Source organism: Eretmochelys imbricata, chromosome 2 (genome assembly GCF_965152235.1).
Source record: "Eretmochelys imbricata isolate rEreImb1 chromosome 2, rEreImb1.hap1, whole genome shotgun sequence".
Classification (NCBI taxonomy): Eukaryota; Metazoa; Chordata; order Testudines; family Cheloniidae; genus Eretmochelys; species Eretmochelys imbricata.
Window position 1 is genome coordinate 255408602 of NC_135573.1, and position 21258 is coordinate 255429859.

General features: G+C 41.8%; 1 protein-coding gene across 1 annotated transcript in view; it reads left to right on the plus strand.

Moving 5' to 3' along the window:
- The window catches only part of ACVR2B (activin A receptor type 2B), a 161093-nt gene that overhangs the window by 116769 nt on the left and 23066 nt on the right, over positions 1 to 21258 (plus strand). The window contains exons 2-8 of the mRNA XM_077808408.1: positions 3056 to 3263; positions 8069 to 8178; positions 9631 to 9782; positions 10774 to 10917; positions 11872 to 12015; positions 12937 to 13085; positions 20929 to 21043. Of these exons, the coding sequence (XP_077664534.1) occupies positions 3056 to 3263; positions 8069 to 8178; positions 9631 to 9782; positions 10774 to 10917; positions 11872 to 12015; positions 12937 to 13085; positions 20929 to 21043 (1022 nt within the window). The remainder of the gene's footprint in view (positions 1 to 3055; positions 3264 to 8068; positions 8179 to 9630; positions 9783 to 10773; positions 10918 to 11871; positions 12016 to 12936; positions 13086 to 20928; positions 21044 to 21258) is intronic.

Sequence of the window (21258 nt, forward strand, 5' to 3'; positions counted from 1 at the left end):
CATTTTCTAGAGAAGACCAGAAGATTATGTTGAATATTAGCTAGCAATCAGCAACTGTTTAAGATGGAAGCCATGTTACACATTACAATAAAGCATAGACATTCATTCATAGCTTTAAAAGAAAAAAAGGCATCCCTTACTTTCCTGCACACAAGACAATTCTCCATTATTTGCTGCTGATTTCACTGGGTATTTAAGAGACAGGCTTAATTCTATAACAAATTGTCATGTAAATATCAACAGATCAAATGCAAAGGCTTTGTGGAGAAGAAGCAATATTGACTCTTCTCTTTGTCTGGGGATATTTTTGGCTGGTTTTTACTATAGTAAGCAACTTGTCAGAGGAGGACTTGGATGGAGATTTGCAAATGCTGATTAAAAAATTCAGGTGCTGTTAAAATTGAACTCTCCTGTGTGCGTTTTGAATATAATTTTGTTTTGAAGCTCCACTTTATGGCTATTTCCCACCCTTTTAAATCTCTCCCATGATACAGATTAAACATTCTTCTTGGGGGGGGGGGGGGGGGGGAAGAGGTTGGAGAATTAAACACCTCTTAAAAATATAAAGAGTTCTTCCAGTCTGTCTACCCCACACCAGAGTAATTACCCAGCGCTGAAGATAGGTCAAGTCATGTAACCAGGGCAGCTGACTTGGTGCACAGCAAGGTGTAACTGCAAGAATGGCTCAGGGCAAACCATGTTCCGCACCATTTCAGAAGCCATGGCTTGTCCTGGTCCATCCTTGTACTTAAACCTTGTTCAGCACCACTTGTCAGTAATAGGCTAATTTCCTGATGTAGACAAGGCTAAATTTACACTAGGATAGCACCTTGAATGGAGACTGCTCTCCAGGCTCTCTACAGATGTACATCCACCAGTGAAATGGAGGCAAGTCTTCTCACCCTACAACAATTCAGAGAGGAGGTAAGGAAGTTTTAATGCACATCAGGAGGTTACAGGCTGTAGAAAGGAAGGCTGATCCAGTGGTTAAGATGCTAGTCTGGGATTTGGAAGACCTGAGTTGAATTCCTTGCTCTGCCACAGGTTTCCTGTATGACTTTGGGCAAGTCACTTAATCTCTCTGTGCCTCAGTTCTTCATCTGTAAAGTGCGGATAATAGCCCTGCCCTACCTCATGGGGTGGTTTTTCGGATAAACGTTAGCGATTGTGCGGTGCTAAGATAACTGTAGTAATGGGGACTAAGTGCCTTCACCCCAAAATAAATTGTAAAGCGTGCAGAATTGAACCCTGAAAGTGCATTGAGATTTTCATTAGCCACAAGGAGTCAGGAGCTTGATTTTACATCTCAGCAAGATAATGACACTTCTAGCAGCATGATTGTTCCTTTATCACCATGCTGGAGGATTGATTCAATGTTGTTTACTGAATTGCCAATACCTAGATTTTTCCTTGGAAGCAGCCTGTCAAAGTGTAATGACCAGGCCTGACCTTGTTTTAACTTGCGTGATCCCATGGCAGTATGGCTACAGCCTAAGAGGATAATACTAATTTGAAAACTTAACTATTCCTGGTTGTGTGTAATGTGTTTATAGTTCAGCATCTCAGCAGGCGTTTAAAAAGCAACCTGCTATTTGTGGCTCAGTGGTGATGTTTCTGGGGTTTCTATTTATACTCTGTTCTTGATGTGTCTTGTTGCATTTGATTTCTCCTCCTACTTTTAACGCTAGTCTATAAAATACCTCATACAGGATATGTCTGTAACAAAGCTAGGATTTTTGAGATATAAGACTGTGCATGTCTGAGTGAGATCTGTTCATCTCATAGTTGATCCCTTTTTCAATTAAAAAAAATTCTTTTGGTACTTTGGATCAGTGTAACAGTTTCTGGCAGCATTTCATTTTGACTCCCATGAGGCCTTGTTACTGCTTTGGCTTCTAGTTAGTATCAATAGGACGATGAGAGACTCCTTGCTTTCACCAGTTCATGGTGGCTTATTTAACTCAAACCAGTTACTGTGTATGCCTCAATCAACTTAATGGCGGAGGGGAGAGGGGAATCATGTTGGATGAAATTCACCCGTGTGCAGAGACCCAGCCTGAGGCTGATGCCCCACTTACACCTCCAGAAATGTATATTCATTTGCTATAATATTGTGTAAGTGAGACTAAGGTGAGGCACAAGGTGAATTTCACCCATCACGAATAATTCCTCAGACCCCAAAGGAACCTTATCCTTCAGATAGAATGTTTCTGTCTTGGTGAGGGAAGTGATTACGCTGTTTGACGGTTCAGCAAAACACTAGCTTCCTTTGATGGTTAGGGCATACAAAATTTCATTTACTCCACTTAGGCATGATGATGATTTTTGGAAGTGTCTTTTCTTTGTAAGCCGGCCTACTAATAGTACTGAAATGTTGGTTGCACTTATGTTAATTTTCCATTATTGTCACACCAGAGAAATGTCAAGCGTACCTGTAACAGCTTTCCAGGGGCCCTGGGTTTCACTAGGTTCCCATGGTAAAAGAGAAAATTCCAGCATCCCCCTGCTTAATGAGAAGGTATATCTCATAATGCTGTGTTTTGAGTTAAGTGGAGCCCACTCAGTTTAAGGTGGCACAACACATTCCAGACCTAGGCCTTTGTGGACTGTAGTCCTGTACTGAAGGTGAGGCCGCACCACTCTCTGCAGGACGTTGGTCGTCACTTGAACGTTACACTTCCTTCTAGGATGATCTTGTGGTTAAGGCACTGGATTGACACTCAAGGAGATCGCTGTTCAATTCTTAGTTTTCCCATAGATTTCCTGTCTGACCTTGAGCAAATCTCATAACCACTCTGTGGGTTAATTCCCTGTCTACAGAATGAGAATAATACTTCTCTGCCTCACAGGGGTGGGGAAGATAAATGAGTTAATTAAATGTGATATGCTCAGCTGTTACAGTGCTGTGTTCCATATAAAGTATAGATAAAGATAAAACATGCACACTAAGTAGTTTATCCACCTCACTGACGCTCAGCAGTTAAGCACGTGGAAATGTCTTTTCCTGTGTTTAACTTTGGTTTCATGTAAGCATATTTTGGTTTTGGATACTCAGGGCCAGGTCATGGGGAGGCAGAGACGAGAGAATGCATCTACTACAATGCCAACTGGGAGCTGGAGAAGACCAATCAGAGTGGCGTGGAACGCTGTGAAGGAGAGAAGGACAAACGGCTCCATTGCTATGCTTCTTGGAGAAACAACTCTGGCTCCATTGAGTTGGTGAAGAAAGGCTGCTGGTTAGATGACTTCAACTGCTATGACAGGTAATAGCCATCCTGATCACTTGAGACACAAATTTAAATTGTATTTCAAGTGGGAAAGGCTTTCAAATTGTATTAGTGATGTCCAGAAGTAGCCAAATTCAACTGGACCTTATTAACTTGCTTTAATTGCTTGTATATATCTCAAAATTCTCACTTAACTCTTTGCTTTCAATATGGAAGCCACAAAAGGCCCTTTTATGGGGCTTTTTTTTTTTATAGGAAAGCTCAGCAATTCTGGCATGCTCTGAAAAATGTGTCCTGTACCATTGAGTGAAGAGCAATATGTTCTTCCAAGAGTACTTGGCTACATAAGGGAAAACATGGAGTCATTTGGAGCTGTCTAGAAAAACACAGATCTTGGGGAGTATTAGGGTTTGGGATGGTCTTGCTTTAATGATATTGTAAAGGGTTTCTTTACTCCCTGTCCATGCTAGCTGGGTTGAGGGTAGAATTGTAGTTTGGCAGGGACTGGGGGGGATGGACCATTGAAGTACAAGTGTGTTGGAGTATGGTGCTGTCTGTAACCAGCTGTAGGGGAGATGGGCACAGCTGTGTGAAGGGTGTGGATGCATTAAAGAGCTTGGATTTTAGGAAAATATGGTCTTGCCTCATAAGTTTGGGTAACCCAATGCTATGTTATCTAAGGAGAACAATTGCAATTTTTAAAAAGTTTACCTTAGTTTCAAAGTTTGGAGGAACACTGTCCACTAGTTCTGAGCCTAAGATACTTTTTAGTTTAAAAAATTGTAGCTAGAAGGTAGTATAGTAGAATCTTAGCACTCAGAGGTATGGGCAAAAATGTACTGGGTCATCAAGATGATGGTCTGGTTCTATGATTTAAATGCCAAAATAGAACTGATCCTGCTTTTGCAGGAAAATAGATTATTCCCAACTGTATATTTCCTAATGATTTTATCCTGTCTGATCTTAAATATTTTAAGACATGAGATTTCCACCACTACTTGGGAGATACCATTCTGGAGTTTAGATCTCATACGAAATTCTACTTGAACTTATTTCCTGTGCAACCCTATTGAAATCCCTGGGATTAAGTCAGGGCCAAATTTGGCCCCAAGTCAAAAAGTTTGTCCTATTTATTGAAATTGTTCCTAGCTCTATCCCATTCCTCTGAGCAATTCTGCCTCTCCATATAGCTCATAAGTAATTTCTCTTATTCCTTCAAATATTTGTAGCTGGGTTATTTTTCCACTACACCCACCATCCTAGAAGTTGCATAGTCAAGCTCCATCACACACACACACACACACACACACACACACACACACACACACACACACACACACACACACACACACACACACACACACACACACACACACACACACACACACACACACACACACACACACACACACACACACACACACACACACACACACACACACACACCCCCTCCCTCCCTCCCTCCCTCCCTCCCTCCCTTCCAGGCTCCTTTAAAACAAATGCAACTGCATTAATGTCCTCATGGCCTTTACTGGCTTTTGTGTTCAGCACACACATACGCAAGCTGCTGGGCTCCCAAGGGCAATCTTGTTGGGATGCAGCTATGTTGCTACTTAATTACCTATGAGGTGTCTCCTGGAAAAAGGACAGTCTCCATGTTCTATCAAATTCTAGTGTCTTTTGCTTAGTAACATAGATAATGGTTAGCGTTATATGCCAAACGGTACCTTGCTGCAACACTAAGGTTGAGATATTAATGATACGAAGGTCAGGACATTTAGGGTTATGGTTCCTAGAGCAATCTTAACTCTGTCCTTTAATCTCATCTAAACTGTTAGGGCATAGAAGTGGTGTAAGAATCTATACAGATTATCTGCTCATTACAATATTTAAGCCCCTTGTACTTGTGCAGTAAAGTGGTGTTTCATTATGTGATCACCCAACAAATATGCCATAACATGGCACATGTGCATTTAAAGCTGTAGAAAAGGGTACAATTTAAAAATAAATCAACAGTGCACAATTCATTTATGTGCATTATCTCGCTGGAGGAGCAGTATTAAAATTCACTTGAAGAGCATGTGAATTACTATAAAATGTACACTTACAGCTATAGAAAACAGTGTACTTCTCTCCCACTATATTATATTGTACTGCTTGCTAAGTAGCATGTCAAGCTGCCCAGAGTTGTGTACCTGGGCACACTCTGAACCAATTAAGGGAAATAATGAATTGCCTATGCAGAGTAGGCTGTTTACACTCATTAACTTAATTTCTTAACTAACAGACTTTGCAAAACATGCATTCTCCACTGAAGGCTACAAATACTCAAGTCTAATGCCATTAAATTGAAATGTTGTATGTTGTCTGAATTCAGGAAAAGGTATATGGAAATATTACTTAAACTTGTTGAAACGTCATCACTTGGATAACTCAAATGGCTGATGTTTCCTTGAACTAAAAAATAAAATAAAATTACTTCCTGGCTGAGATCTTGTATGAGAAATTCTAGCTCAAAAGTTAATTTTTTTCCCCATGAAGGAATAAACCACTGAAAATAGTGCCATGGATTAAAAGAGCCTTCTCCACCCTTACTTCTAGCTATGTGCTATTGATGTCACAATCGAGGAGGCTTGGCATGGATTCACAGATAGAGTAATAACGTCAGACACGTGATTGTTTTATTACTTCCTCAGTGTGTTTCAGGGAAGGAAGTTAGGCATATAAATTTAGCTGGATTTAGGAAATCTTTTGATACAGTTCATAGAGCACAAATCTGCAATCTAAGTAACTTGATAATATACTGGAGAGGGTAAAAACCTGACAAAGACAGCAGGTGTTTGTAAACAGTAACAACTTGCACTGGGGGAGAATTGAGGTAGTAGAACACTACAACAGTTGTTGGAACATGTTGTGCACTGACCTGGCAGGAAAAAGGATGTGTGGAAAACTGATGAAGCTTGTTTGATACCTATAGGAGAATCTTTTTAAGGTATACAAAATATTGAAACAGTATGGCTAGATAACTGCAGTGCTATCTGAACTAGAAACAACTGAGAGTATTTAGAATTACAGCTTACATTTGTTTAGAAGACAGGTACTCATGTTTAGATGGAAATTCTTTCTTTAAAGCGAACTAGTGGTTACTTGAGGTAGGTAACTATATTAAGTACATGAATAAGACTTACTCTCTATTAGTTACAAGTAAGATAACTAATGCAGATAGTTGTTAGAGAGGACACACCAATAAAATGGAAATATAGTTAGATACAGTAACTACAAAAGTGGGGCTGGCTCAAGGAGGGTTTCTGGCCTCCTTCCAGTTTAGAGTGCCCCGTCTTCCTGTTTAAATGTGATGATTTTTATCCAGTATTGCTGAGTTACAAGGTTTAAAGTTAGATGTGAAGAATAAAATACCAAAGTATAGTCTGGTGAGCTGAAGTGCCTGGATAATATGCCTTTAAGGGCTTTGAAATTCATGGGGATCAGAATGTTGCTAATGAGTTGAATCTGAGCAGCCTTAAAACGGGTCCCCCTTCCAAAAATATTATGTTAAAAGAACTTTCTTTATTTGTAAAGTCAAACACTCAAAAGTTAGGAAATGCCAGAGTTTAGGTTGCGTGTGCAACATTAATTTGGTCCACTTCTGCATATTAATTACAATACAGTCTTAAATTACATGATCATATACTGTTTTTTTTCCCCCCATGTGATCCCTGCCTTGGTCAGTGCACAGGACAGAGAGCGCTCAGGGAATGGAGCAGCTGTTTGGTATTTTAATGCTTATCATTCAGTGAGAGATCACAGCCTTATTTATTACACACCATCCAAAGCCTGCAGCGAATATGGAATTATTTGTTTCTTCACGATCTTTTCTAGGGTGCTTGCCACTATGGTATGAGTGCTACACAGACATTAATGAATTTATCTCCACTGCAAGATCAGAGAATGTTCTACCCGTTTTACAGCTGGCAAAACTAAGACAAAGAGACTGCCTGAGGCCATGAGGTGAATCAGAGACAGAGCCAGAATTAGACTCCGGGCCGCCTGACTCCCAACCTTGTACTCATTCCTCTAGATCACGTTACTTTACTGACATGTTGAGAATCCACAGCTCCCATTTGCTTTAGCTGGAGTTGCGTGCTCAGCCCTTCCACAGATCAGCCTTCAGATGTCTCAAGTTGGGCACCCAGAAAATGGCGAACACCTAGGTAGTGGCCACCTGCCCACATTTTAATTAGTGACTTACTCAATATTTCATGAAAGCTCTATGACAGAGGCGGGGTAGTACGGAGTTCTCCTGTGCAGCATTCACCTGCCTTAGCCTCAAGACCATCCTTTTTCTTCCTGCAATCCCCTACTTTATTCTGTACACACCTTCTGACTGCTAGAGCAAATCAGTCTCATTCACTACACAACAGCTCAATTCTTTCCCTGAGCATTGTCCATGCCGTACATTGAAGGAAGCAAAGGACCGGTGAGGAAAAACATGTGATTAAAGATATAGGAAGAGTGAAGGAAGTGCACGCTGACTGTCTGCCAAAAGTCCTGGAATGTTCACTCTTACTGGGTTTAATTTACCCTTTTGTACACTCATATACAATGGCTGCAAACTAGAATTCTATAGCGAAGTCTCATTCTTTGTTGTTCCCTTTAAAAACAAAACACAAAACTTTCTAGCTTAAGAGACTATAGGTCTGCAGAATGCAACAGAAAGAGGAGAAAAACAGAAACTTCACTGCAGCCAAATCTTCTCTTCCTAGGACAGTATAAAGCAATTCACTAATTTTTCACCCTCCTCTACCTTCCCCCTTTGTTCCTCTACTCCGTTCCTGATACAGGCAAGAATGTGTAGCCACAGAAGAGAACCCTCAAGTGTTTTTCTGCTGCTGTGAGGGGAACTATTGCAATGAGAAATTTACGCACTTACCTGAAGTAACTGGTCCAGAAGGTAAGTGACTCATTTTGGGGAGGTGGAGGTGGAGGGGGGATCTGTTTAAAAACCTTGATCTCTGTTGGTTTGCAGGGACCTTGAATTGCTTGGTATTCAGCAAGCAAGAAATCAGAGGATGCCTTCGGTTACAAACTTTGGAAGTTTAGCAGATACATTTTTTTACACAGCGTATTTTTTAAAAAAATGCTGTTGTTTTGAGTAAAGTGAATTGTGCAGAAACCTTGCGTATCATTAGCAAGGACTAAATTCTCTCTTCAGTGAATGCTTGAGGTGGATTATTGCAAAAGGAAGCCTACTAAGAGGAGAAATAATAGTTAAATGTATGAGTATAGACAAACTGTCCCTCTTAACTAACTTCCTGTATATTTTGCTGACTAAGGAGATTAGAAAGGAATGTTTATGCAGTTGTGGTGATTTGCAGCATTTGTGAATATAAGTTAAAGGGCAAGTTCTCTTTTATGGAAAAGTATTAGCGTTTAAATTATATTTTTCTATAGATGTCTTTTAAACCATCCTATAAAATTTTAATAGAAAATTTATCTCTTTTTTCTATAGGGTGATCTCAAGGAATCTATAGAAAGTGTCTTTTTCTCGGTTGAACAGTATAGATTTTTCCGAGTAGTTTCTATAGAATTGTATTAGATCCTTATAAAATTTTCCTGGACTTTATGAAAGTTATTAATTATTTACACATTTTTATTACCTATTGTTATTAAAATACCCTTCATAGCCCCATAATAACAAAATAAGCCTTTCCCTACTGATTTTTTTGTTTAATTTGGCAAATATCAAGATTTCTCCATCCCTCATCCTTCCATGTCTCCAGTGAAGCAACATGGCTCTATTTAGACTTCCCATTCTTTGTTCACCAGCTTTACTGATTGGAATGGGGAATTGGTACTACTGTGGAGACAGTACATTTGCTGATGGCTTCTGCAGTATTTTACTTTAAACTGACATCTTATTGCCATGGCTGGAAAACCTTCCTCTTTGTTAGATAATGGCAGTGGTGGGGAAGGGTCTTTGCCATCCGTGCCCACGTAAAATCTTTTGGGGTTAACAGCAGGCAAGCATGTAGACTTAGAAGCTCCAGAAGGCAATTTTCTACTTTACTTGGGGCCGTGGAACTTTTTTGGGGACGTTCTAATGCGGTACTTTAGAGCGTGAGCTGTAGCTCACAAAAGCTTACGCTCAAATAAATTTGTTAGTCTCTAAGGTGCCACAGGTACTCCTTTTCTTTTTGCGGATGCAGACTAACACGGCTGCTACTCTGAAACCTGTCATTAATAAATTGGTCATTACAAGAGCATGAGAGTCACACTAGCAAATGTCCTCTGCTAAGGAGTTGGGGGAGTGCAAATGCTTGTGTATGTCTGGAACTATAGCCGCTAATCCGATTGCAAATATAAAAAATCCTGTTTCACTTACTGTTCCCCTCCCCTCTTACAGTAATATATGAGCCACCACCACCAACACCCTCACTACTCAACATTCTGGTTTACTCTCTGCTTCCAATCGCTGTTCTGTCAGTGGCCATTCTCTTGGCCTTCTGGATGTACCGTCACCGAAAGCCCCCCTATGGGCACGTTGACATTAATGAGGTGAGTCAGAAGCCTGATACCTTGAAAACTAAAGGGCAAGAGTTGACTTTTTTTTTCTCTTTTGGAAACTTAATTTCACTGAGTTTACCGGGTGATTGTAAAAGTACAGAAGCTGTTCAGTTTGAGTATTTCAGTCCTCTTAGATTGATTGTCCTGGACTGGCACATTATTAATTTAAGCTGGCAGAACTTTCTCTTTGCTTTGTTAAATTATTAAACAAATGTTGCAGTACCATGCTGGAATTAATTATGGCTGTCTTAGCACATGGTGTAAGAACCAAATATTTTTCTATGGGTGAAATTAAAAAAAATCTTATGGCCGAATCTTAGTTTGAGGTGCTGAACACCTTTTTATTCCTGCATGACTAGACGGAACCTATGCCAAATGAGCTTTTCAAACATGGAAGACAGATTTGGATTGGAGGAGCCCAACTACTCTTCTACATGAAGCTACATTGTATTGTAAATAGCATCTTTCATACAAACACTGAGTTTATATAGCTGTTATTTTTATGGACGTCTGTTGTGCCTGGTTGGATGACAAACCTGCTTACTTGCTATTCATTAGAATGGTATGAAGTATTCAAAGTGAAAAACTAATTGACATTTTAGGTATACTTTGCTATTTTTTAACAAAACTGAAGGTTGCAATTTTTTTGCAGGAGATATCAGTAAGGTGTAAATGTTTTCCAAATGAAGACAGCTTTTGCATTGAAGACATGAGAAAATTCAAGCTTTTGTCATGATTTGATGCAAAAAGTAGTTTAACGTTTCATATAAACTACATTTGAGGGTGGGAAATGCCACCTAATGGCAAAGTGTTTCATGCACAAATTCTGCAAAACAAAATGTGAATTTCACACTGCTCTGCTACTAAACTATAACTTACTTTGAACAGTAAAATTTCAGTCAGATAAAATATATTTTTCCCCTTGCTTCACTATTTGACTTCAGTTTGTAACCCACATCTTTATCCTTCTTTTGTTTTCTAGGACCCTGGTCCACCACCCCCTTCTCCATTGGTTGGCCTTAAGCCGTTGCAATTATTGGAGATCAAAGCTAGGGGGCGCTTTGGCTGTGTCTGGAAGGCTCAGCTGATGAATGACTATGTAGCAGTGAAAATCTTCCCCATACAGGTGAGAAAAGTTCAAAGACCTCCATATGCCTTTCAGTATGTTTAGCTCATTAGCAAATGGCAGCTGCAGCAGCTGCAGTTTCAAGCTGGGTAAACGATCCCATTTTGAAATCTACAGGGCATTTTAACTTTGGTCCAAATGTTCAGAGTTGTAGAAATCCAGGGAGGCAGCATGCAGCGCAATACTCAGAGTGCTCAAAAGACCATGTTAATCCCAGATCTTGCATGACTGTTGCCTGGGTAAATTGTGAATCCAGACCTGAACATAACAAGTAATTCGCAGGTCACAAAGCCACAGTCCTAATGAAGTGAAGACTATAATTGTATGGGAACATTACTGTGCTGAGACATTGTATATTTAATTTTGAACATTCAAAACTGTAAGAATTGCAAATGGAAAGACCAAAGCAATCAGACATGTCCAGTTGAAGAAAAATTATTGAAAAATCTTTGTGCTCCTCCCCTAGACCCTTCTTCTTTAATCCTCCTCTTCCTTGTGTTTTTCATTTCTATATCCTCTCTCCAGACCAGCTGTGGCTAACTAGTTGGACACTTACACAATCCATTCCGGTTTATGATAATCTTAACAATTGCAGCTAAAATATAAATCTAGGTATTTGCATAGGCTTCATTCTTTACTTGCTTTCACAGACATTTTGGCTACATTTTTTAATCCGTGACTTTATATTGTCAGCTTTCACTTTTTTTAATGAGGCTACAGAGTTTTCTGAGGGTGGTTTCGGGAGGGGTTGAGTACAGGAATGTCTTCTCCCACTGTGGCATCTAGACCTTTTGGGAAATTGCCTAATTTTAAAGGCATCTGTACTCATTTTTACAATGTCTGAGAATAACTTTAAGAGGAACATCAACAATGCAATGTGTCATGGCAGCTATTTGCTTTAAATGGAAGGTTTAATTTAGAAGTGGTCTTTGATCATGTTTCCCTCTGCTTTAGGATAAAATATCCTGGCAGAGTGAGAGAGAAATCTTCAACACCCCTGGCATGAAGCACGAAAACCTTTTGCAGTTTATTGCAGCAGAGAAACGAGGAACAAACCTGGAGATGGAGCTATGGCTGATCACAGCTTTCCATGACAAGGTATCATATACCCACATCTCCATTTGGGGGCTAAAGGGACTGATGCCCATTGGGGCAACTATGCAGGATTTGGAATGGATGTTTGCCATTTGAACAGCCACTTTGGAATGTTATGTTCCCCTTGTAGCTATTCCAGAGTGTGTCTCACTTCTCCATGGTGAGCTATGTTTCAGTTTATTGAAAGAAAAAAGGCAAACTAACCTTCAGTTTAAAGATTTCTCAGAAGAACTGTCGGCTTTAGAAAATCAGTCTGTTCTGCAGGACAGGAGAAGTGGAAAAGGCCAGTGTTTGCACTTGTAAGCAGTAGTAACCTTGCACCTGTGTAGGCAAACCTGAGAGATAGCATTCAGAGATCACAGTCAGACTGTCGCAGTCCTTACTCTGCACTTTCAGACAGGCTCTGTATTTACTTAAAACTCACAGCATATCTCTGTTTCATGGATTTCTTTAGTTGCCAAATATAAAGAACATTTGAAATAAAACAAACGTGCAAATCCAGGTTTGAGCTGCAATCTTATCCCTGTATTTAATCCAAGGTTGATGGAGTCAATCATTTCCATAGATAGCTAATAGAATGTAAGATCTTTTCTCATTTAAGGCTTTCCCCTTCTTGTATAGCTGCTCCAGTTTTTCCTTGAGGTAGCTAGACCTGGTGGAACTAATTTTTAAAGCCATTAGGTGTTTTTATTTCAAATACTCTAAATTCATGTGTTGTAATGAGTCCAGGAAAGTGATAGTATTTCACCAACATTCTTCTCTTCTTTTTTGTTTTAGTCTTTGCAATTGGTTTTTCTGTCAAATCAAAGTTCAAACTTCTCAAGCACTCATTAAAACCGATCTCTAAACTGATGATTTGGCACAGCTGTAACTTACCAAGGTCTGTGATTAAGTTCTAAGAACATATGATGGTCTATTTCTCAGGGCTCTCTGACAGATTACCTGAAGGGGAATATTATCAGCTGGAATGAACTCTGCCACGTTGCAGAAACAATGGCCCATGGACTATCCTACCTACATGAAGATGTCCCCTGGTGTAAAGGGGAAGGACACAAACCTGCCATAGCACACAGGTATTGTCTTTTTGCATAACTGTGGTTCTTCAGCTCGTGACCTGAAGAGCTCTGTGAAACTTAAAAGCTTGAACCTTGCACTAGCAGAATTTGGTCCAATAAAAGGTATCACTTCACCCACCTCTCTGTCTAAAATACACGGCCTTCTGGTGACAGTTTTGTTGAACAGAGGAGGCAGGAGAACTTGCTTTTATGTAATGCCTTTCATCCTAAAGTATTTTGCAAAAGATACACGTACAGTAATAGCCAGGTAGGTAGTCTGTGCCACCTCACTGCAGAGCCCCTGTAGAAGAAAGGAATTTAGACCAAAAACATGGGGGGGACAGATCCTCCACTGAAAGCGCCAGAGGCTGTTTAATGTCCAAACAGAGTAGGCAGGACCTCGATTTATTCCTTATCCAAAGGATCTACACGTTGGAATACTGCATTCCGTTCTGGTGTCCTCAATTCAAGAAGGATGTTGATAAATTGGAGAGGGTTCAGAGGAGAGCTGTAAGAATGATTGAAGGATTGGAAAACAACCCTTATAACAATAGATTCAAAGAGCTCAATTTGTTTATCTTAACTAAGGGAAGGTTTTAAGGGGTACCCCTTGATCACAATCTAGTATCTACATGGAGAATAGAAATTTGATAATAGAGGACTTTTTAGACTAGATAAAAGTATAACAAGATCCAGTGTCTGGAATTTGAATTTAGACAAATTCAGACTAGAAATAAGGTGGAAATTTTTAACAGTGAGGGTAATTAACCATTAGAATAGTTTATCAACTGTTGTGGTAGATTCTCCATCTCTGGCATTTTTTAAATCAAGATTGGATGTGTTTTAAAAGATCTGCTGTACCTCAAACAGGAATTAATTCAAGGAAGTCCTGTGTTCTACAGAAGGTTAGACTAGATGATCAAAACTGGCCCTTCTGGCCTGATAATATTAATAAACTGTATTGCAGTCTGTATATTCGGTATGTCTACTTGACTATGCAAGGATTTAAACTGGTGCTTCCAGGGAATATAATTATTTGAAACTTGATGCTTAGTCTTATCCTCTTCAGATGAGCTTTTTGTTCAGAAGGAAAGAATAAGTGAAATAGGAAATGGCTGCTGTCTATTTTATAGCACTTAGCTTGCTGTGAGCTGTACAAAAGATACAAGAAGAGAAGACCCCTGCCCCAAAGAGTGTACAGTACATTTTAGACATGATACAGGTTAGGGTGGTAGGGCGAATTGCTGGAGTGCAGAGTGATGAGGGTTATGGGAACAGTCAGATACTCACTTTATACAGCTGCATGTCATGATGGTTCTGGATAGCTTGTTCTAAAATAAACATATGGATGGCATAGTCTTGCTTGCTCCAGGCATCGTAGGATAGGTGAGTTTTCAGGAAGGATTTAAATCAGGTGAAAGGCTATATACATGGCAGTCCCAGGACATACTCCTCCACCCACTGTACTGCACTTTAGCTTGAGCTGAAACATGAAGTTCAATTGCAGTAATCTGTATTTGATTTGGTGAGACTGATTTTTACATCCGAAAAGATTAAATCTCTGTTACAAAAAGTGTTTTCTGTTCAGTGTCTGTGTGTGCACACCCCCCAAAACAGAGAATTCTGAGAAATGTGATCTTGTGCAAGAGCCTGCAGCTGCATTTCAGTTGCTTGTGGGGGAACTCTGCCTCCTTGACACTTGCCCCTGTAAAATAAATGCAGTGATTTATATGTGAAATTCCTAGGGGTGGGGCAGGGAAAAAGCCATGCAAAAGTCTTGAAGCTGTGAACCATGGTAATTAGTGTCACAATAGATTTAGCAAGTGATGCAGGGGAGGGGAAGAGGAAGGTGGAAAATATTCATTCCCAATGTGTAAACTTTACCATCTAAGAAGCATGTTTCAGGGCAGGGGTGTATTTTACTGTCCTTCCCCTGTCTAAAAAAAAATAAAAAATTTCTGAGTAAATATGTTTCAAGTTGGGTGATATTTTTGAATAGCACAGGACTGTTAAAATGCTTGAATTCTCAGTTAAGTCGGAGTGAGTTACTGCCATAAAAAGCTTCAGCTAACTCCGTAACACCATTGGCCTCTGGCACAAAAGGAGGATTAATGTTATAATTATCACAACCTTGCTTGTCAGTGCTATAGTGCCCTCTAGTGGAAATTTAAAGTAAGAGCATTGGTGTATAAATCAGTGGAATCTAATGCTGCAAAATATCATTTCTTCTTTGAGTAGTATCCCTCTGGATGCTCTGCTTCAGGTACACATGTGCCTCTTGAGCCTGTGATTGGAGATTTTCACCTAGCAGTGTCCTTTCAGCCCGTGAATGCACTCTAAGCCTCCTAATGTCAGACACCAAAGCTATACAGGGGCTGTGTAGGTGAACTGCATCAGTTCCTTCTCAGTCACCTCAGCCTGAGAAGGAATCTTACAACAGTGGTTCTCAACCAGGGCCCTGGGGGGCTGCCAGCAGGTTTCAGGGGGTTCAGCAAGCAGGGCCAGCGTTAGGCTTGCTGGGGCCCAGGGCAGAAAGGCGAAGTTGTGCTGTACAGTGCTGAAGCCTGGGGCCCCGAGCCCTGCCACGTGGGGCTGAAGCCAAAGCCTGAGCCACTTAGCTTCACGGGGCCCCACGGGGCCCCCTGTGGCCCTTCTTGCCTCCCCTTCACACCGGTGATGGCTTTTATATGCAGAAAAACCGTTGTGGCACAGCTGGGACGTGGAATTTTTATAGCATGTGGGGGGGAGGGGGGAGATTGAGAACCTCTGCCTTGAGCATGCCTCGGCCTTTCTCTTTTATTCCTTAGTGTTTAGATACTTAGTCTAATAGTTGTTAGTGTAGTTAGTGAGTTAGTTTGTACATGTAGTGAGAAGATTGTTTTGTTCTACTCTCCTTTTCCTCCCAGGGAGACTTGTTTTCCTAGCTGGGCATTCTTCACCTGCCATGCTTGAAATGCTGCCTCTCCTGCTGAGAGGCTATTTCTGTAAGCGATGGCCACTCTTAAGTGTGTCCATTGCTTGGGGGTGTCCCATGTACCTCAGAAGTGTAACTTCTGCTTGGCTCTCAACTCTAGGGCAGGAAAGAACAAGGATCTCAAGCTGGGACTGTTCATGATAGAACGTTCTCTGCATACAGAACCAGGTCAGGAGACAGCACCTCTCTCACCGCACTCCACCCCAGCATATCTGTCCCTGGACAGAGCCAGTGCCACTTCTGCCTCAGGGCAGACTTCCCCAAAAAGGAGGGGAAGACTTTTGAGGCCTCTGGGAAGACTCCCAAAAAGAGGAATGCAGATTCTCACTCCAAGGAGCCAGCTCTAAAGATCTGGTGCTCATCCAAGCCTACAGCCCCCACAGGTACTGCTGAAGCCAAGGACTCCTCCACTAGTACTGGCAGGGCTGTGACGCCCTGGAGCTCCAAGGAAAAGAGACATGGCTCCGATAGGGCCCTGGTACCTTCTACCAGCACAGAGAGCAAGCACAGGGCAAGTTTGGCCCAGCTGTTGGTATTGATGCATCTGGGCCAGCGTACGTAGTACATACCAGTACATGAAACCAGCTTACCATTGTGCCCCTTAACCCAACTGTTAGTACTGATGAAGTCTGTCCAGCCACTGGTACTGGTGTGTTCAGCACCGTCGACACTGAACAAACCACAATGCCCATCTTCCGTTGCGGTGCGATTGTCAGTATTATCTGCTTCAGCAGCTGTTGCCTGAGCTACCCTGTTGGCACCGAATCCCTTCTTGGTAGTGCAGGAATTCCAGTACTCTAAGGACCTTTTGGTATCAGATGAACTGGAGCCCCCACTTTCTCTGGGTACCAAATGCCTTTTGGTTTTTGCCTCTGGGCTACTGTCTTCTGGGACTGCTGGACTCTGCACTGTTTAACATATGTCCCCCTCCCTCATGTGTAAGGGCACTGTTGGCCCCTTACTAAAACTTGAGGTAACTCCCTTCTCTTCATGTGTCAGTATATAATGCCTGCATCTGTAATTTTCACTCCATGCATCTGAAGAAGTGGTTTTTTACCCACAAAAGCATATGCCCAAATAAATCTGTTAGTCTTTAAGGTGCCAATGGACTCCTTGTTGTTTTTACTAAAACTTTGTGGGTTTCTTTGTTGGTTTGTTTTTTTGGTGCCTTCTCCCCATACTAGGAGGGGGGGGGGGGTGTGAGGAGGAGATGGCATCCTTGGACTGACCAGGCCTCTGGCCAATCAGGGAGCTCTAGACCATGGCCAATGGGGAGTAGCCAGCATCCCAGATCAGTACCATGGCCCAGCTGCCTAGTTAAATCAGGAAGCCCCCCAGCTCAAGTCCCTGCCTGCATGTGTGCTAAGGGAGGGAGACAGCAATAGCAGCCCCAGTCGGGTGAGGCTCTGTGGCCATCAGCCAGCAGGTGAAGAGCCACGCAGGAGGCTGGAGGGTCTGCCTAACAGGCCAGTGACATGTGAGAGCCAGCGAGTGGGGAGAGGAGGGTCGTGCAGCGGGCTGGAACCCACCAGGAACAGGGTGACAGACCCAGCGGGCAGGGTCCATGGCGGGGGGAACAACCGCTAGAGGGAAGGGGGGGCCTGAAGGAAGCGGCATGGGGGGGGTTCCAGACACGTTGGAAGGAGAGCAAGTTGGGACAGCAGGGGGAGCAGGGGATGGGCTCAGGGGTGGGGCTTACCTCAAGCAGCTCCTGGAAGCAGCAACATGTCCCTTCTCCAGCTCCTATGCGTAGGGACAGCCAGGGGGCTCCGCACACTGCCCTGGCCCCAAGCGCCAGCTCCGCAGCTCCCATTAGCCGCAGGAGCTGGCGCTTGGGATGCAGGAAACCTAAGTTTATAGGCATTTGTGAGCCAAATGCCATTTTACCCTGGACGTGTGAGCTCTCAGCTCACAATGGTAGGTGCTGACTTATTTAAAACTCGCAGTTTATTTGATAGGAGCAGATAATAAAATAAACTTGTATTAGTCTTTATTCTTTGTTGCCAGTGGGTTCTGGGATATATATGGGTGTGAATGGCATTATGGAAGAAGTATTCTTCTCTTGCTGCATTCTGTTACCTACCAGCTAGGACACTCACGTGGACTGCCCCCACATCTAAATGGGAGGAGGCTAGTAGGGAGGGATTTTCAGTGGAGGTTCCTGACTCTAGAGCTTAATCCTCCCCCCATTTCCCTGGTCGGACTGAATAACTTGCTGACCTTTGGGTCATGTTGCCAAGCCAGTGATTGGCTGTGCCTTAAAATCTTATTTCTTAGATCTGAGTGGCAGTCGCCAGATGTTCAGTTGTTCAGAAAATAGGACTGTTTTTATTTAAGCGCATCAGTATAGATCTTCTTGTCTTACTCTTTGACAGCTGAAAGCCTGCAGTTCTTTCTGAGGAGGATTATTTTCTTTTTATAGGCAGGGGAGTCATTCCTTGACATTTTTGGCCACTTGGTCAGTTTGGATGTACGTTTTTAAAGTGTTTTTACCTCTTTGTATATGCGCCTGGAGAATGTGATAGATGCACAATATGCCCTAAAAAGTAAGTGTGTGTGTTTTGTATGTATGCATCTAATCATTCATTTTTACTTTTTTAAGATGGTGGAGCAACGTATTATTGTGGTTTAGTGAGTTTGTCATAAGTTAACTCCTCTGCCAAATGGTTCTACCTCATTGAACTACGACTCCATGAGAGCACAGCTTTTCTTAAGAAATTGAGCACTTTTTAAATTTAGTTGTGAATATGGTATGATGATAAACCCTACACTGCAGAAATGTCTCCAATAACTTCTTTACTGTACAGTGGGCTAAGTCCCTTCCCCCACCTTAATCACCTCGCCAGAAACTCTTGAACTAGAACATGCAGCTTTGTGTGTGGCTGTGGTAAGGAAGAGTTATTTCCTTTCTCAGAAGGCTGAGACTTGGGGGTTGAGCAGCTCAGCCTGCCTGTGGATGTGGCCTTATGACACTCAGAAACGCAGTAGACCCCTCTGTCTGGTCCAGCGATTCCTCTCTTCCCAAAGTATTTTGACAGATCATTTTTTAGTTTAAAACAATTGTATCTGACCTCATTAATTATGTTGTGCAGGCCAGCAGTGTCCTGCATTCAGCAAGGTCACGGAGTGAACTGAAAGAATATAGGAAAATTATAATGCGGTGCATACAAGGCATTGCCATCTGTTGTCTAAGGTCTGTAACTTAATTATATTCACAAACATCTCTTTTCTGATGAAAATGTGGAAAGGCCAGGGAGTGAGGTTTTTCTCATTAGGTCTTTTACTCACGTTCTGACTAGAACACTAAGGTAAGGACATGACTTTGAAGGGTTTGTGGATAAAACGCCACTCAACCCATAATAAACCACTACAAAGGGAATTTGGACTCTGTCAATGACTAGTGGTCCAACACCTAGAACAGTCAATATCTCTAGGATAGTGCTGGTCCTGGAGTTCAAAAATTAAATGTAGTAGATCTCCGTCACACACAATTATTGAAGCCTGTAGAAAGAGTGAGCTGAATGCAGCTTACATCAGCTTGTTTCCAAGGAGGCTTTGTTTTGTAAAGGGCTACTACTTTAAGATGACAAAGGATTATAATATATAAATGTAACATTTGCTTCATACATTAAGGGGCATAATGAATACAGTAACTGTTAAAAGGGTCTAGTATGTTTGTCGGTGATGGTGCGTTGTTTATAATAACAAACTAACTTGATTAAGCTCTCTTCTAATTTAAAATTGCAGTCAGACTTTACAGAAACTGCTGACTTTGAATGGAGTAAGAGACCAGTTTTCCATGCTTATTTTTAAAGCCCAGTGTATACAAAATGTATATATAGTATGTACAAAGGAACAGTCTGTAGGTAGTCCTGGCAAAACCAATTTGTAATATAACCTCTTATCACATTTGGATGCTCTCCCCCACCCCTCAAATGCCTCTTTGAGGGAACACTGCTGAGAATGCCAGGCGGAGGAGGGATTTGCCCATTAGTATGAAATGCTGACTTTTGTATAGTGCATGAATGGTAGAAACTTTAAATGTGGGAGCTGCCTTCATGTCTCATGTTTTTTATACCTCTGTGTATGTGTGGCATGTTTGGGGAGTGGGGTGTATGCGTATATCCCTGTTTTTATTTTGACATTAATTTTCCCTATACTCCTGCTTTCTCCTTGTTTTCCTTACCCTGCTTTGATTCTTTTCTGAAATTACCCTCCTCCCACACTTCCTTTTGCTTCTGCTGTTATTTCTCTGCTCTTCTGTTATCTTATTGGAACCAGTGTAACGGCCATACCTCCTACACCCTGATTGCGTACCACAGGAGCCGTGCCTTTTCTGTGGCACCATCACTATAATCCTTTCCCTCAGGTTGGGGGAGGAGAGGCTGACAGTCAAACAGTGGGCCACAACTGCCATATCATCAATGAAATGTGAGCAGTGGCCTCACTTCAGTGCAAAGGCTGTAATCTGCCTCCATGCCGCTCTGTGTAACATGTATGAGCATTGGGCCCAGCATGGGTGTTTGTAGGCAATGCCCTAATGCCACTCCTAAAGCAGTGTGTCAGTCTGATTCTACCTTAGATTCTTTGAACTGGAGTATTTTGTAAAAACATATATGCAGAAATATATGGTGGAAGGGAAGGAAATCTGTTAAATATGGTCAGGAACAGTGAGGGCTCTAGTTTGTTTATTGCGTTCATAGATTCAGGTGTGATCTCAGAGATGTAAGACAGGTGCATCTTCAGCATGCTTGGATTCTCACTGGGTCACGGAGCTCATCCCGAGCTTGGCAATTAAACCAGTCAAGTTTTGACATGTTTATTTAAAAGTGATGGGATTTGTGCCATACTAAATCCTTCTCAAACTTGTTTCCTGGCTGTCTGCAGGGACTTCAAGAGTAAAAATGTGTTGTTGAAGAATGACTTGACAGCAGTTCTAGCTGACTTTGGACTGGCTGTACGATTCGAGCCTGGAAAACCTCCAGGGGACACCCATGGACAGGTAACAATTAGCTTTTAGAAATAAATGTGGGGCTTACCACATCTACTGGGAGTGAGCAGTGTTTCTGCAGATGCAGGATATGGGGACAGTTACCGGGGGACAGGAAATTGCAGAAGGGCATTGTTTTGCTCAGCTTGGATAATTTGCAGGGGCAAGAGATACAAAATGCCTTTTTAATTGCTGATTTTAAATTAGCTTCAATAGCTGATTTTAAA